The sequence below is a fragment of the Labrus mixtus genome, chromosome 12 (genome assembly GCF_963584025.1).
Source record: "Labrus mixtus chromosome 12, fLabMix1.1, whole genome shotgun sequence".
NCBI classification, from domain to species: domain Eukaryota; kingdom Metazoa; phylum Chordata; class Actinopteri; order Labriformes; family Labridae; genus Labrus; species Labrus mixtus.
This window is the reverse complement of record NC_083623.1, coordinates 2284982-2300414: the sequence shown is the minus strand read 5'-3', so window position 1 is coordinate 2300414 and position 15433 is coordinate 2284982. Positions and strand designations below refer to the sequence as shown.

The 15433-nt window shown below is 43.9% G+C and overlaps 1 protein-coding gene across 9 annotated transcripts in view; it reads left to right on the top strand.

The window, feature by feature from the left end:
* col12a1b (collagen, type XII, alpha 1b) overlaps positions 1-15433 on the top strand; it is a 115772-nt gene that overhangs the window by 83944 nt on the left and 16395 nt on the right. For all 9 annotated transcript variants that reach the window (XM_061051458.1, XM_061051460.1, XM_061051456.1 and 6 more), the window contains 12 exons: positions 290-406; positions 2963-3115; positions 3893-3967; positions 5162-5301; positions 7284-7407; positions 7512-7655; positions 7901-8065; positions 8145-8183; positions 8264-8402; positions 9772-9914; positions 11191-11300; positions 14856-15014. In XM_061051458.1, the coding sequence (XP_060907441.1) occupies positions 290-406; positions 2963-3115; positions 3893-3967; positions 5162-5301; positions 7284-7407; positions 7512-7655; positions 7901-8065; positions 8145-8183; positions 8264-8402; positions 9772-9914; positions 11191-11300; positions 14856-15014 (1508 nt within the window). The remainder of the gene's footprint in view (positions 1-289; positions 407-2962; positions 3116-3892; positions 3968-5161; positions 5302-7283; positions 7408-7511; positions 7656-7900; positions 8066-8144; positions 8184-8263; positions 8403-9771; positions 9915-11190; positions 11301-14855; positions 15015-15433) is intronic.

Sequence of the window (15433 nt, the reverse complement as noted above, 5' to 3'; positions counted from 1 at the left end):
CACAGATTCAGACTGTTGGCAGTGAAGATATCTAAACCTCTGAAACAACCTGCCTGATGCTACTCTGGACTTATAACTCAGGATTCAAAGATTTCTTATGAGTGAAACTTTTGCAGTGCCAGAAGCCTTTCCCTTATCGAGCCTCGACTGAAAGACACCAGTATGCAAAATATCATGAAACATGTCAAGTCCAGGAGTAAAAGAGTATAGATGCAACATTTTCTCTGAACTAGATTTGACAGGAGAGTTAAAAACAAAAAGCTGACGCTGAATTTTCTGTCCTCTGCAGTCTACCTGAACGTCACCAACATCGAGACCTACGACGTCGGCCACGACAAGTTCTGCATCAAATGGAATCCTCACAGGGCGGCGACATCCTACCGCATCAAACTCAACCCCGTGGACCGTAAGTCTCACTCTTAGTACCCCAAAGAACCGACTCTTTGAGTGAACAAACTTTCACCAACAAGTCTGCGTGACTTTATTTAAAGCAGCTTCTGCAGGGTTCCCACGCATCCTGGAAAACCTGGAGAGCAATTGAACCGAATTTTCCAGTCCTGGAAGACACCTGGAAAATGGGAGAAAAAGTCAAATTTCCTGAAAAATGATTCAAACTCTCCCCTACAGGGTTGGAGATTTGAACCCGCCACAAGTTAATAAAAGTAGAGATTTATGACACAACAATTTGTCATAATTTTTAAGCATTAAGAGATGATGTCATAGATTAGCTTAGTCCATAGACTGCTCGTCTTTCAATGGAACATATTAGTGTACGGCACAATGAAGGACGGTCATACCAGCCTGGAAAAGAGTGGGATCCCTGGTTTGGCTGTTTTACTTGATAAAAAGCTTTTAAAAGGTCGATGACCTTTTGTTTGACTTTTTAAAAAATGTTCCCAGTGAAACTTTGGGTCAGCTGTCTGTACTGAAACAGATGGAATAGATGCTTCAGACTTGTGTGTGCACCTGATCCTCTGGTCCTCATGTGTCCTCAGGTCTTGATCACAGGGGTCTTAATTGTGCTGATGCATGCTGTGATACTTTCAAAACGACTCCGAGCAGATGTTTGAAATGTTTACTTCCAGATGAGCTCATCTCTGCGGCTTTGGATGATGCGGTTTATCTTCAGACCCTGAAAGCGTCCGATCACCGATCTCTAATTGTGTCTCTGTCTGCAAAGATTACATCCTCTTCAGTTACTGCGGCGTCCCATCTGGTTCTCATTCACACATGGACACGAGTGAGGAAGAAGAGCATCCACATTTGAATATCTATATGGTAGTCATTAGACATTCGGTCTGCCAGAACAAATATGGATCTTTTGCTAGCGTGAGACAGATGGCGGGTTAACCACAAGCAGAGGATCAGAAATCATGAGAGTGCATGGCCGTGAAAAGGCAGCAGACGGTGCTCATAAGTCAACACAGCAGACAAAATGTTTGGTCTCGAATGGAAACGCGAAACAGCGGCCGGAGACGGTGGTGAGATGAGTGAGTGGAAAAAACTCTTCCTCCACATTTCATGGAAACGCTGGTCAGAAGAAGAACACGTGGCTGCCAGTCTTCTTCTGAGAGTCCTCTAACATCAGGCTGAAATGATTAATGACATCAGTCAGGAGAAAATCAGGGCCACTGTTTGGAACCTTTTATTAAACTTGTTGATATTACAGAGTATGACATCATCAAGCTGCTCCTTTCGTTCATCAGCGCTCAGAGATTTTCATGAAGTCGTCATCATGAACATGCTTCCTCTGTTTGAGCTTAATAGAATATAAAGTGTAAATAATAATCATTAGTCACTGTGCGGTCATGGACAGATTTAAACTTTCCAGTGGAAGTATCGGTCGTTGGGATCGCACTTTAAAGAGACGTCAACAAAGATGAGCCAACAGAAAAACTAAGAACCTCAAATTTGAAAGCCTTAAAAAACTAAAAAATACATTTTTCCATCAGGACTTTGGATTGAAATGAACAAAACTTAAGTCTCATTTTCTCTCAAGACGCTAGTGACAGTCAAACTTTAAAACAAAGGACTAAACATTAGAAGTGACCTTAAAGATTTAGTGTCGCTGGTTGCACATGTAACTACCAGAAACTGGTGTATTTCAGCGCTTACTTTGTCAAGTGAAAACTCTCCTGAAGTTTCCAGGAGGAGCTGCATGTGTGAACGCAGACTGACACATTTTTCTCTCTGACTTTACCCGGAGTTTCTCCTCCAGCCTCCTCGTATTCATCCTGCAGAAAGTCAGATGTGAAACCGGCTTTTGAGTTCAACTTAACTCTGAACAATCTTAAATTATAAAATAGAAAAAACTCATTGGAATTTGGGCACAAGGTGAGCGCAGTGAACGATAGAGCTTCACATATTTCTTATCGTTTTCTGAAGTCTTTAAAAAAATCACTTTAAGTTACCCTGAAGTCGCCAAATCTGTGGAATAAGAAAAGCATTCATCAGTAAATCATGACTCACAGGATTCATTAAAATTATGTTGGAGTTGCCGTCCAGAAATGCTGAATAATCAAAATTCTAGCAGACTTAGTTGTAATCTTTTCTTTACAGACAGAAACGTACGCACTTGAGCATGTAAACCTTAAGTCATTAGTAATAATCACTGATGCCGTCATACCTCTTGAGACACATATAACGGGTGAATATATTAAGTTTTCTCCGTCCATGTGAGTCTCTCATGATTATTCAGAGCTTAAAAAAACAACATAAAAACACTCGGTGGGGTTTACAAGTCTGGAAAGAAACATTTCCAGCCATGCAGGACGGACACTGGAGCTTCTTATTTCACAAAATCAGAAACATCTCTCGTTCCCGGTCTGAGAAGATGGGAGCTCACGCCCAGCCCTCCAAGAGAAGAGCTAGTAGAGCATCTTCTCAATAGAACATCTTTGTTGTTGTGCATGCTCAGAAAGAATCTCTGATAAATAAATCTGCACCTTCCCGTCCTCTGCAGCCTCCAGTAAAGGAGCTCATGAGATCACCATCGCCGCTGGTCTTCCTCAGCACTGCTTTGACGGACTCTCGCCTGACGCCCTCTACACCGCCACCGTCTTCGTTCAGACGCCCAACCTGGAAGGTCCAGGAGTCAGCGCCAAGGAGAGAACATGTAAGTGGTTTTTGTCTTTTCATGCTTTTTATTTTAGAGACGAGGCCGGGGATAGAGTCAGAAATCAGAGAGAGAGAGAGAGAGTGGGGGATGATATTAAGGAAAGGAGCCACGGGTCGGACTCAAACCCTGGCCGCCCGCTTGGAGGACTACAGCCTCCGTACATGGGACATGTGCAGTATCCACTAGGCTACCAGTGGATATGAATCAACCTCTTCAGATTTGAGGTTTTAACTCTAACAGCAACATTTCATAAAAATGTTCAAGGTCGTCCGGGTCGTCAGATAAACTATAATCTAAGGAAATGTGTGACCCATTAGCCTCCGTGATGACTCACAGGTCAAAATATGTTTCTGTTTTTTCACATGTAACCCTCCTAAACAAACTAAAGTTGAATGAAACCCTCGTGTGTGTACATTAAAGAAGAAAAAATCTAACATTTCTGTGCTTTAGGATAAAACTGCAAACACATGTTGCAGATTGTTTTTCACTCTGTTGAGCTTTTTACTCGTTCAATATGTGGACGATTAATAAAGTTTCCATCATTAAAGAAAACGTCAACAAACAAAAGTGAACATGTTTCAGACTGGAGCGAGGTGTGTATGTGTGTGTGTGTGAGTGTGTGTGTGAGTGTGTGTGTGAGATAAGAAACATGATTCACACGCTGAGTGACATCAGCTCGCAGCATCCGTCCACCCTCTGACTTCATCACACGACATGTTTACTGTTGTTCTCTATTTATTACAAATCATGGTTTTTGTCATCTGGTTCTCGTAGTGGTGAAGCCAACGCCAGTTCCAACGCTCCCGCCAACACCGGCCCCTCCTCCCACCATCCCCCCACCATGGGCAGGTAAATATCAGATGAGACACGTCGAGCTGTGACGACCGAGTCAAGACCAAGACCATAAATATCAGTAATAAATCCTCATCTTGTGTTTAGGGGGCGTGTCACTCACTTAGACCGTAACACCTGGAAGGTGTAGTAGTGAAGTAACCAGCGGGGATAGAAATGAAACTTATATTATTTGTTCTTTTAGAAAGAGGAGTTTTCCTTCTATTCTCAGTGATGACGTGGAAAAAGAGCTGATCAGTGGTGGTCTTCACCGGTCTTGATTTAAAATCCAGAGTCCGCCCAGTCTGAGACCGAGACAAGACAGAGTAATGAGACTGAGACTGATATATTCAAAAAGTGGTCTCGAGACCAAGAGCGATTTCAAGTCCTACATCACTACTCTGTTGAAAACTGCTCGATATGTTTTGTATATAATTTGCTCCACGAGGCGTTTAAAAAGAGGACGATTGTGTCTGTATCAGTTCATGTCATCAGTTAATAGAATATGAGGAGCCAGGACGATGGACGTTTTTAAGAGTCTCCCAGAGAGAGAAGGACTTAACTATGATGAGAACTACTCAGAAAAAAAACGGCCCAAAATATCTGCTGTGAGGAAAACATGGATCACCTCAGATCTGAACGGATCGATTCTTTTCATTCAACCTCGCCTCTGATTGGAAAATCCTCATAGCAGCCATTTTTTAACCTTGTCTGTAGAATCTGACTTGTGCTACCAGCCGTGGATTAATGAAGGACACGTGTGAGGGCGCACAGCGTTAAAAATCAACAACTTAAGTGTTGAAAAGAGAGGACGGACCAATCCAAAGAGTTTGTTTGTGTTGTTGTTTTTGTGAGAGGATGATGTGCTGCATCACATCAGGCACACATTATTCAGAGAGAGAAACATTAACGAGAGCTCACTTTCAGTCAACCCTTCTGCTCACCAAATGTTGCTCCTTTTCTTTTTCCACTCTTTTTTTTTTCCCCCCCCTGATCCGTGGAGCAGTAATTACGATACACGACCCCATCACGTCATCTTCTTCTCAATCGTTTGGTTTTCCTCGCACGCTTCAAGCTGACGTCTTAATGCGCTCCAGCCTGCAAACAATAATAATTATAATGACGCCGTGTGTCGCTGCCATTTTCTCCGCTGGTGTTTTGCACCCTGAAGTCTGGCCCCCGTGTTGACTTTTGTTGTTTTTCTCGCCTCAGTTTGCAAAGGAGCCAAAGCAGACTTGGTGTTCCTCATCGACGGCTCGTGGAGCATCGGCGAGGAGAGCTTCACCAAAGTCGTCAACTTCGTCTCCGGTATGATCGGCGCCTTCGACGTGGTCGGACCCTCAGGGATGCAGGTTTGTACTCTGATGATGATCCCATATCCAAATTAGAATAGAATAGAATAGATGTTTATTTCCATTTGCACAGGTACAGGACAGTACAGGTACATTGGAATTCTTGTGCGTTTCTCCCTGAGTCAGCTTCTACAAAAAAAGTTAAAATTATATATAAAACAGAATAGGATTATAAGAAAAAAAGAGTAGAAAAGTACAAATAAAATAAAACAAATAAATAAATAAGTTGTAGTAACAGCTAAGCAAATTAAAATAAACTGTACAGAAGCTATACACTGTATTAAAGCAAAGATATAACACAAAAATAAATAACAAAGGGGAACACTGTACAATGAAATGAAAATATAAATATGTTTTCTTGTCTCTAAATCGAAAGTGTAACAATGCTACACTTTCGATTTGTGTAGCACAATAAAATAAAATAACTTTAAAGTATGGACAAGTATTTTCTCCTCTTCATGCTCTCTGTCCCAAACGCTCGGACAGAAACTGGGAAAAGGGCTTCTGGGTATTCTGCACCCTCAGCCTGGAATCTGTTGCAGAACGACTTGAAACTCAAGGAGCTCCTTAAATGTTTTTAAATCTAAAATGAAAGACATGGAAGCAGATTCTATAGGATGTCGATGTTTTTTAGCTCGACTGCTTGAACTACTGACTCCCAGATTTGACTCTTCGATGGTTCTATTTTAATGCAACATGTTTTGTATTATTTGTCTGTTGTCTTTCTTTGTGTCTCTGTGTGTAACTTTGAGTTGTTGCTGCTGCCTGTCTCGGCCAGGTCTCCCTTGAAAAAGAGGTTTTTAATCTCAATGGGACCAACCTGGTTAAATAAAGGTTAGATAAAATAATGATAATAAATAGACAACATGAAAAAACACAAAGAGAACAGAAGCAGAGAACTTCAAAACAAGAGGAGGTGTGAGGTTCATGACTCGGCACACTGATACCACGTTTTAGAAGATGCATTCATTTTTTCAAGATATGATAGTAGAGACCGAGTCAAGACCAAGACCAAGACATTTAGGGATCAAGACCGAGCCAAGACCAAGACATTTAGGGATCAAGACCGAGTCAAGATCAAGACCAAGACATTTAGGGATCAAGACCGAGCCAAGACCAAGACATTTAGGGATCAAGACCGAGTCAAGAGCAAGACCAAGACATTTAGGGATCGAGACCGAGTCAAGACCAAGACATTTAGGGATCAAGACCGAGCCAAGACCAAGACATTTAGGGATCAAGACCGAGTCAAGAGCAAGACCAAGACATTTAGGGATCAAGACCGAGTCAAGAGCAAGACCAAGACATTTAGGGATCGAGACCGAGTCAAGACCAAGACATTTAGGGATCAAGACCGAGCCAAGACCAAGACATTTAGGGATCAAGACCGAGTCAAGAGCAAGACCAAGACATTTAGGGATCAAGACCGAGTCAAGAGCAAGACCAAGACATTTAGGGATCGAGACCGAGTCAAGACCAAGACATTTAGGGATCAAGACCGAGCCAAGACCAAGACATTTAGGGATCAAGACCGAGTCAAGAGCAAGACCAAGACATTTAGGGATCGAGACCGAGTCAAGACCAAGACATTTAGGGATCAAGACCGAGTCAAGAGCAAGACATTTAGGGATCGAGACCGAGTCAAGACCAAGACATTTAGGGATCAAGACCGAGCCAAGACCAAGACATTTAGGGATCGAGACCGAGTCAAGACCAAGACATTTAGGGATCGAGACCGAGTCAAGACCAAGACATTTAGGGATCAAGACCGAGTCAAGACCAAGACATTTAGGGATCAAGACCGAGTCAAGACCAAGACATTTAGGGATCGAGACCGAGTCAAGACCAAGACCAAGACATGATATTAGACTTGACTTTTCCTTTTCCTATGTATCAAACGTCTTTTGGTATGATTGCGTTTAAATGTAACTCTGTCTGACCTCTCTTCTGCTGGTGATCATGTTGTGACTCCCCCCCTCTAGGTGTCGTTCGTGCAGTACAGCGACGAGGCAAAGACCGAGTTCAGACTGAACGCGTATCAGGACAAAGGCATCTTAATGTCTGCCGTCAATCAGATCCGCTACAGAGGAGGAAACACCAAGACAGGTCCAGTCACACGAACGCCAACAGCACGAGGAAACTCAGAACATCAGACCGTTTTTTTTTTTTTTTTAATTATTTCTTCATTGTATTTTGTTTTTTTCTTGCAGGAATCGCTCTGAAGCACACGTACGAGAAAGCCTTCTCTGTTGAAAATGGAATGAGGAGAAATGTACCAAAGGTGGTCGTGGCGATCACAGACGGGCGCTCTCAGGACGAAGTGAAGAAGAGCGCCGCTAAGCTGCAGCATGCAGGTAACACTCAGTCATCCTCTTCTACTGGTCCCATCGTGAACAAGAAACACACAAAGCTGGAAACACACTCGATTGTTTTAGGCCCGGTTTGCAACCTTCAATGATTGGGCGGCGTGCACTGATCGGCAGCTTGTCACAACCAATTATTCGTCCACATAATCCTGAAGTGTGTGGTGTCACTACGATAATGTTACTGCTCCCCATGGAGTCAGTTTATTATTTACGAATGTATTCTCTCTCTCCAGGTTACAGTGTTTTTGCCATCGGGGTCGCCGACGTGGACTTTGTGGAGCTGCAGGAGATCGGCAGCAAACCGAGCGACCGACACGTCTTTGTTGTGGACGACTTTGACGCTTTTGACACCATCAAAGAAAACCTGATCACCTTCATTTGTGAAACTGCATCATCATGTAAGTCTGCTCATTATCTACAGCTCCATAGTGTTTAGTTTGTTGCTGGATTAGTTAAATGTGTTTTGTTGTCCTGCAGCGTGTCCCCTGATCTTCCTGAATGGATTCACTTCACCTGGTAGGTACTCATTGAGATTCAGGGAACTATTTTCAGAGAGAGCGGTCAGACGTCTGTAACTCTTCCTCTGTTGTCTTCAGGCTTCAGGATGCTGGAGGCGTTCAACCTGACAGAGAAGACCTACAGCTACATGAAAGGCGTCTCCATGGAGCCGGGCTCCTTCAACAGCTTCACAGCATACAGACTCCACAAGAACGCCTTCCTGACACAGCCCACAACGTGAGTCTGCTTTCACACATTCACTCCTTAAAATGACCAGAAACTCTCCACTCGTTACATAAACCAATTTACTATAACTGGCTAGTATCCAAAAGTTTGATTCTTTAGCTTCACCCTTTAAAGTCTTTATATGTGATTTTTCACACTTAAATGTATAAATCAAGTATCTCCTCTGAAAATAACTCTGTGAGTCATGACTGTCTACAATGGGTGTAACATCCGAGTCCCACTGTCTGTGATGTTTTCAGAGTTTTCAGAGTCCTATCTTCACTTTGTTTACATCGCCAGGACGGCCGGCTGACTCCTCCCCTCACGTATAAAAGTTGTTTAATTGAGGGACTAGAGAAAAGAAGAATAACATACTGTACTCACTGCTTAACTGTGTTTCTAGATCACGCTCATTTCAGGTAAATTTACATGCAGTGTGAAGATACGAGCATAATAAAGATCACTAGCATTAGCATGCTAACACAACAATGCAGCGCCAGTTGTTTTGGTTTCATGCTGGTGCTCAAGGGCGACATCTGCTGGATCAAAAAATCACATATAAAGCCTTTAAGGTCGTTTTATCCCTGAGACACAACTGACCCAAAGGCTTGAACGTCCTGAACCAGAACACACAAATAGCACAGAAGGCTATCTGTTATCATGTTCAAAAATAATCTGAATCAGAAGTACCAGATCTTCTGAAGCCTTCCAAGTGTTTCATGTCGCTTAGCAGCAGCGTTGTCCTGCCCAGCTGTGCTCGGAGCTGTTTGAGCTCGTTCTCTATAAAAACGAGTGTGTAGTGGATTTACGACGCGCTCTGCGACCGAGCTGCAGGTCAAGTGTCAAACCCAGTGTCTCAGTCCACTCTGTTTCACACAATAAGAGCAGACCACAGGCTGCACTGTTAGCTCTGGCCTACACCCAACACGGGCGTTCAGCAGAAAAAAACAGCTTGAGCTCAGACTGTTTAGTGACATCAGAGGGACAAATCAGAAACATCCTCATGTGATGTTAAAACATCAGCCAGTGGTGGAAAACACAAACACACATAAACACAAAATCCTCTCACCAAGACCTCTTTAAATAAACTTCTTCTTCAAGAGTGAAAAAATCCTGGAAAACTCAAGAATCCAGATTTTTAGAAACGCCCAAACATGTCCCTCCAGGAGGCCAGAGTTTAGAGACGCAATGTAAGATTCTGTCTTCTACACCCGTCTGGTCCTGTGATTCTGTTTTTATATTCTGAATTATTATGTTTTCCGTTCCTTTCTTTTAATCTAAACCTGGGTGTGCTCCCTCGTTTGTCTTAGATCTGCTTTCATCCTGAATAATCTGATGCAGTGAATCTAAACCTGTCGTCTGTTTTTGTCCCTTCAAACAGAGAGATCCACCCTGACGGTCTCCCCCACGCCTACACCATCATCCTGATGTTCCGCCTCCTCCCCGACTCGCCCAAGGAGGCCTTCGACATCTGGCAGGTGTCGAGCAAAGACAACAAGCCAGAGACCGGCCTCACCATCGACTGTAAATATCCTCCTTTCTTTCTTTCTTTCCCCTTGATGTGTGTGTGTTGTGACAAAGAGAGTACTGGCACGGTTACGCTGAACAGCTGGGTTTCATTGTGTTCACAAAAGGGGGGCGTTACAAGACCCTCCTGGTGCTGGTCTCGGTTTGATAACGGCGCCGACTCCTTTTGACCACAAAGATCTCATGTGATCCGGAGCTCAGCTGGCTCTCATAAAGTCGGAGATTCGGTCTGTCAGCAGGCTTCAGTATAAATCCTCTGTGACGATCTCTTGTTCTGGCTGTTGGACCACGATGAGGGTCAAATCCTCCACAGGGGACTAAAGACCCCCCCTCTGGGACATACGCTCCTTGACGCGCTGGCAGAGAGATGAATGAACAAACTCATGAGCCAAAAGTGATTGTACCAACTGTTTCCTGCTGCTCGCTGTGCTGAGCTCAGAGAGGTCAGCATGTAGGTGGTGTTGTGTTGCATCATGGGAAGTGTAGTCTATAATGTTTTTTTTCAGTTTGATTCTTTTAATGAATATGTTAGCCTAAGTTATTTGCTGTTTCCACCTCTCTGTAGCATACGTCTTTGTTTGAAGCGTCCAAACTCAAAGAAGTAACCTGATAAGACCTCTCATTATCTGAACCTGCTACGTTTGATCTAGTTTGTTTTAATCAAAGGCTGGAAATATTCAGCTTTAAATTACTTTTAATTGACCAAGTCAGAATGAACAGAAAAATTGAGAATTCGTTCAAGCCATTACTTACGGAAGAGGCTGCTATGTTCCATTCACACTCATTCATACGCTGACAGAGGAGCACATCAGGGTTGCCTTAGGATACATCGGAGACATGTGACTGCAGGATTGGTTGTGAGATGACCGACTCTACCACTGAGCCGCTCATTATACTCAATGCCAACAACATATTAGTTAAAAGTTAGCAAAGACTTGTTTTTATTCGTTGTCTTTTTATTTGTTTACCTAAAAGTCAGAATTGCAGACTGCATGTTTCCAATTGTCCCAAAATTAAATGTAAAAAGGGAGAATTTCTGATTATTTTCAGGATGAATTTTGATGAACAGATATACTCACATCTGCAGAAATAATATTTAACTTTAAACAGTAAAGAAAAAGGACAAACTGAAGTTTAGTCCGCCCGTGTAAACATCACGTCTCTTTTTTCAGGAGCTTGTTTGTTCTACTATTTGCTTTATTATAAAAAGAGACCTCATCATTTAAAACGTGTGGATCGTTGCTGTAAAGTCTCCGTCTGTTTCCCCCCTCAGCCTCCAGCCAGACTGTTTCCTTCTACAACAAAGACGAGCGAGGTGAGATCCAGAGGGCCACGTTCGACAGCGAGCCGGTGAAGAGGATGTTCCACGGAAGCTTCCACAAGGTAAAAAAACCAAACGAGTGTTAGAAGCTCTCAGGATCACTCTCTTTCTTTCTCTCAAACCTGCATGAAGGTGTGCAGAAAAGGTTTGTTGATGAACCCGAGCAGCGGTTGAAGTCTTTGAGTAGAAAGAAAGTGAAAGTGAAATGTGTCTTTAATGCTCCGGTTATGTAACATGTTTGAGGGCGTGACCTCGAGCTGACACTTCAGTCGGATCGCTCCGCTTTGTTCTCTCTGGAACGTCTCGAGCTCGTTCAGATACTGTGGATGCCTGAGATGCCAAATGTGTTGAACATTACAGTCAGAGCGCGTTCCTGAAGCGCTCTGACAAACAGATGGTCCTCTTCAGCAGGTTGTAAAACGCAGAGCTGTGCTTCACTCTCGTTCATTACGGTCCAGTTCAAAGTCTCTAATGGAGCCGTGGACCGGGCCGTCTGAATCTGCTGGATGTTGTTAAACCATCAATAGACGGGCCGACTCATGTTGAACTCATTTGGTGGAACAGTGAAAAGTAAAGCTCCTGATTTATCAAAAGAAACTTCAGAAAGAGAGACTTGTTTTACAACACTGTTCAGTGGTTCCTCTCCAGTTTTAGACACAAAACTCAAACTTTGGAGGACTCTGTGATGGTAGAAAAGGTAGACTGTTGGGAAGGTCGCCCGGAAAATGTTTGGTCACCGCTTCTTCTGCTAAACAATGACATCAGAGCGGTTGAGGAGCAGCCAGCAGGAAGGCGGAGCTTCTCCTTCCGTCTCTCCTCCCTCTCGCTCGCTCGCTTGCTTCTGGTAGCTGACCGCGGGCGAATTCTTACTGCGGTGCGGTTCACCTCCCAGCATGCACCTGCACTCTGAGAGACGTCAGGTTGTGTTTGTAACAACAGGAGACTGTCAGTGATTTAGATCACCTGCTGTTCCTCCTCTGGGCAGCTTGAGCCACGATTTATTCCTCACACAGATCTTCTTCTTCCCTCGGGGAGGTGATATGAAGTGGAATGTAGGATCAACGTTTAAAAGAGAAAGACGTGGAAATGCTTCTTGTTGTTGAATCCACCTGGAATACAAATGTTCTGTTTTTACAATCAAAGAAGCTTCTTCTGAGGAGTTCTGAATATCATGTTTGAGTGGTGATGAAGTTTGGAGGAAGAGAAAGTGAAGAAGGATGGCTCCCTGAGGGGGAAATTCTTCCTCTTCTCGCCTCCACAGAGACGTCCGAGGTCACAGTTGACCATAAACCTTGAAGCTGCATGAGTTCAGAGTCATAGCTGCTGCTGCTGCGGCGGTGTGGACGCTTCATGTGCGTCCTTTGACTTCTGTCGCTGAACCCTCAGGCAATACTAAAAATAAGTGGACTGAAGAAGAGTTTGTGAAGGTTTAAAAGCCTGTCAGGAGGTGGGACGCTGTGAGGAAACAGACATGATTTACAAAGTCTGCTTCAACCTGTCTGAGAGTCCATGTTTGGGTCCGTTGCTGTCCCAGAGACGCCGTCGATGAGAGATTTGGAATCCCCCACATCCCCACGTCTGACTCGGCTAATCCCAGATGTGTTTAAGGACAGGACGTCAGTGAGACAGATCTGAAGGGACTCAACAAGGATTAAAAAGAGATCCTCCCTGAGAGGAGGATTTTTTCAAACTGCTGAGAAACAGATTAAGAGTCGTTCCAGCGACCGTGCTGTCAACGGCGTCTGAGACGTGAAGTAGAGACGCTCCGACTGACGGGAACATCTCGGCCACTTGTCATGACGAGGGAGAGGAAGAGCAAGTTTTTTGGTATACAAACAGGAATCATTATGCCTCCATTTAAACCAGTATCATGTCCAAGTTTGAAATTCTGATCCCCTAACAACTCTGGTCTGAAGAGAATCCACATATAATGCCTTATTCATTTAACGGCAAACCATTAAATAGAAGAGAAACTGTGAGATGACTACCTCTGCTGACATGGACGTTACAAGTTGAAGATTTCTACTTCACGCACGATCACTCGACGTTCTGTTTTTATTCTTTTAACCTCAATCAGATCAAATCTTAATCCACAGAGAGGCTCACAAAGCTTCTGGAATAAGAGGTTTAAAACAATGAATGAAGTTCAGTATTGTGTCTTTGTTTAGAGAGGAGAGCTGCCAGTAACAGCTGACAGAATCCACACGAGACAAAGAAACAGGAGGAGGAGATCGACAGAGCGATACATCATGTTGTGTTTTTTAACTTTCCTCTAAATCGCTCAGAACAAAAAGTCTAAAGACCTGATCCCACTGAGTTACTGTCAGAGTCCCTGAGCCCCTGATCAGAGCTGTGACTCTGACGTCTTTACCTGCTGACTTCTTGAAGACTGCTGAGCATCACGGCTCTGCTTCCTCCCTCCAGCCCTTTTTCTTGGACGTCTCAGTGTTTCCGAGCGAAGCGTCTTCAAACATGATTCTGCATTTCCCGCGGTCGGCCGCCGACCACAGGCGGCGAGCCCCAGCTGCCAGAGGCCGGCCCCGCGGTTTAGTTCAGCATCGTTTTCCCTCCTCTCCACCGGACCACAGAGGGGCCTGATTGGAGGAGAAGTTGTTCTAACGGTTTACCACAAAATGACATCATGAGGAGATGTGGCGAGGGAGATCTGACTAAGGAGAAATGTCTGTTGGTTTGTTTGTGTTTGTAGCTGAGAGAAATCCACCGTTTAATTACAGAACAAAGATTTCCCAACTCGACTTCTGATGGGACGGGGGGGAAGGAATTTTGGAGGATTTGGCTTCAAGAATTCGACGAGTTTCCAGCTGAGACTGGAGTTTGGGAAAGAAGGAGGAGTCTGAAGTTTTAGCTGAGCTGGATTTAGTAATGAGTGAACAAAGGGTTTATTCAGAAGTGGCTGGATTTGTTTACACAGGTATCCATGTGATTTTTTTTTTGCTAGCATTGTTTGAAGTTGAGGTTCTGGTTTTGAGGTTCAGGTCTGTCTCTGCAGGGATCCTTTCTGTCGTCTTGTCAGACACTTAAATGAACAACCTGAACCTGTAAGAAACAAGAACTATCAGAGGACACTTTTTGATCGGGTACACTTAAAGATTACGTTACCGTCATTACAGCCTGTTTCATATTTCTGCTTTCTGAACAAATCTTCTGGTGTTTAGTGTCATTGTTTAAAAACAGGACCAAGGTTTTAAAAGTACTAGAAGCTCACTGTGTTCTTGGTTTGACAGGAGAGGCTGTTTTTCAGGGCTGTGAGAATGTCAAACAAGGTGAAGAGAAGCATGCTCATATGGACAGGACGGAGCTCAGAGTTTCTATACACCAAACATTTGATCCTTGTTTTATTTCCTGGCTGCAGCTCTGATGGAGCATTTTTTTTTCTCCTGGGTTTCCTCTGTGTTACATTCCAGCCTCGTTTGAATAAACAGAACTCCGAACCCAGACAGGCCCGAGGTCCACCCTCCGCTGACACACTCTGCATAACCTAATAATCTTCAGGACCATCGGGATGAAAACCAGACACAAGACTTGGTCGTAGAACAAAGACTGTGCTAATAAAAAAAAATATTCCTCTGCTTTCCCCTCTCTTTTGCTCTCTGAAGCTGCACATCCTGGTCTCATCCACGGGCGTCAAACTCAACGTGGACTGCCAAGAGGTGGCTGAGAAGGAGATCAAGGCCGCTGGAAACACGTCCGGCGATGGCTACCAGGTCCTGGGCAAGATGTCCAAGTCCATCGGATCCAGAGGAGAGTCAGCGACTGTAAGTCCAACTGTGATCCTGCAGAGTTCACACAAACAGGAGAGGAAGTTTACAACTGGAGTGTTTGATGTATGAGGACAGACTTTTATTATTCCAGCTCAGGGTTTATTTGAATATTAGGTTTGTGTATTGATTCATTCTCTAATTTATTTTATTAATCACACACACACACCTGGACCTCTCTTACACACAGCAGCTCTTACGCCCTGCTGTACTCTGTGTGTGGAGGATTATTGATGACGACACTTATCACATCATAAACAACAAGAAGCTGCAGAAAAACACTGAAATGAAGAAACCTCCAGTTAGACATCAGTGTTACATCTCATGGTGTATTTATGGGAGGGATGTACAGACAGCAGACCTCCTCTCCCTCTCCTCTCTCTCTCTCTCCTCTCTCTCTCTCTCTCTCTCTCTCT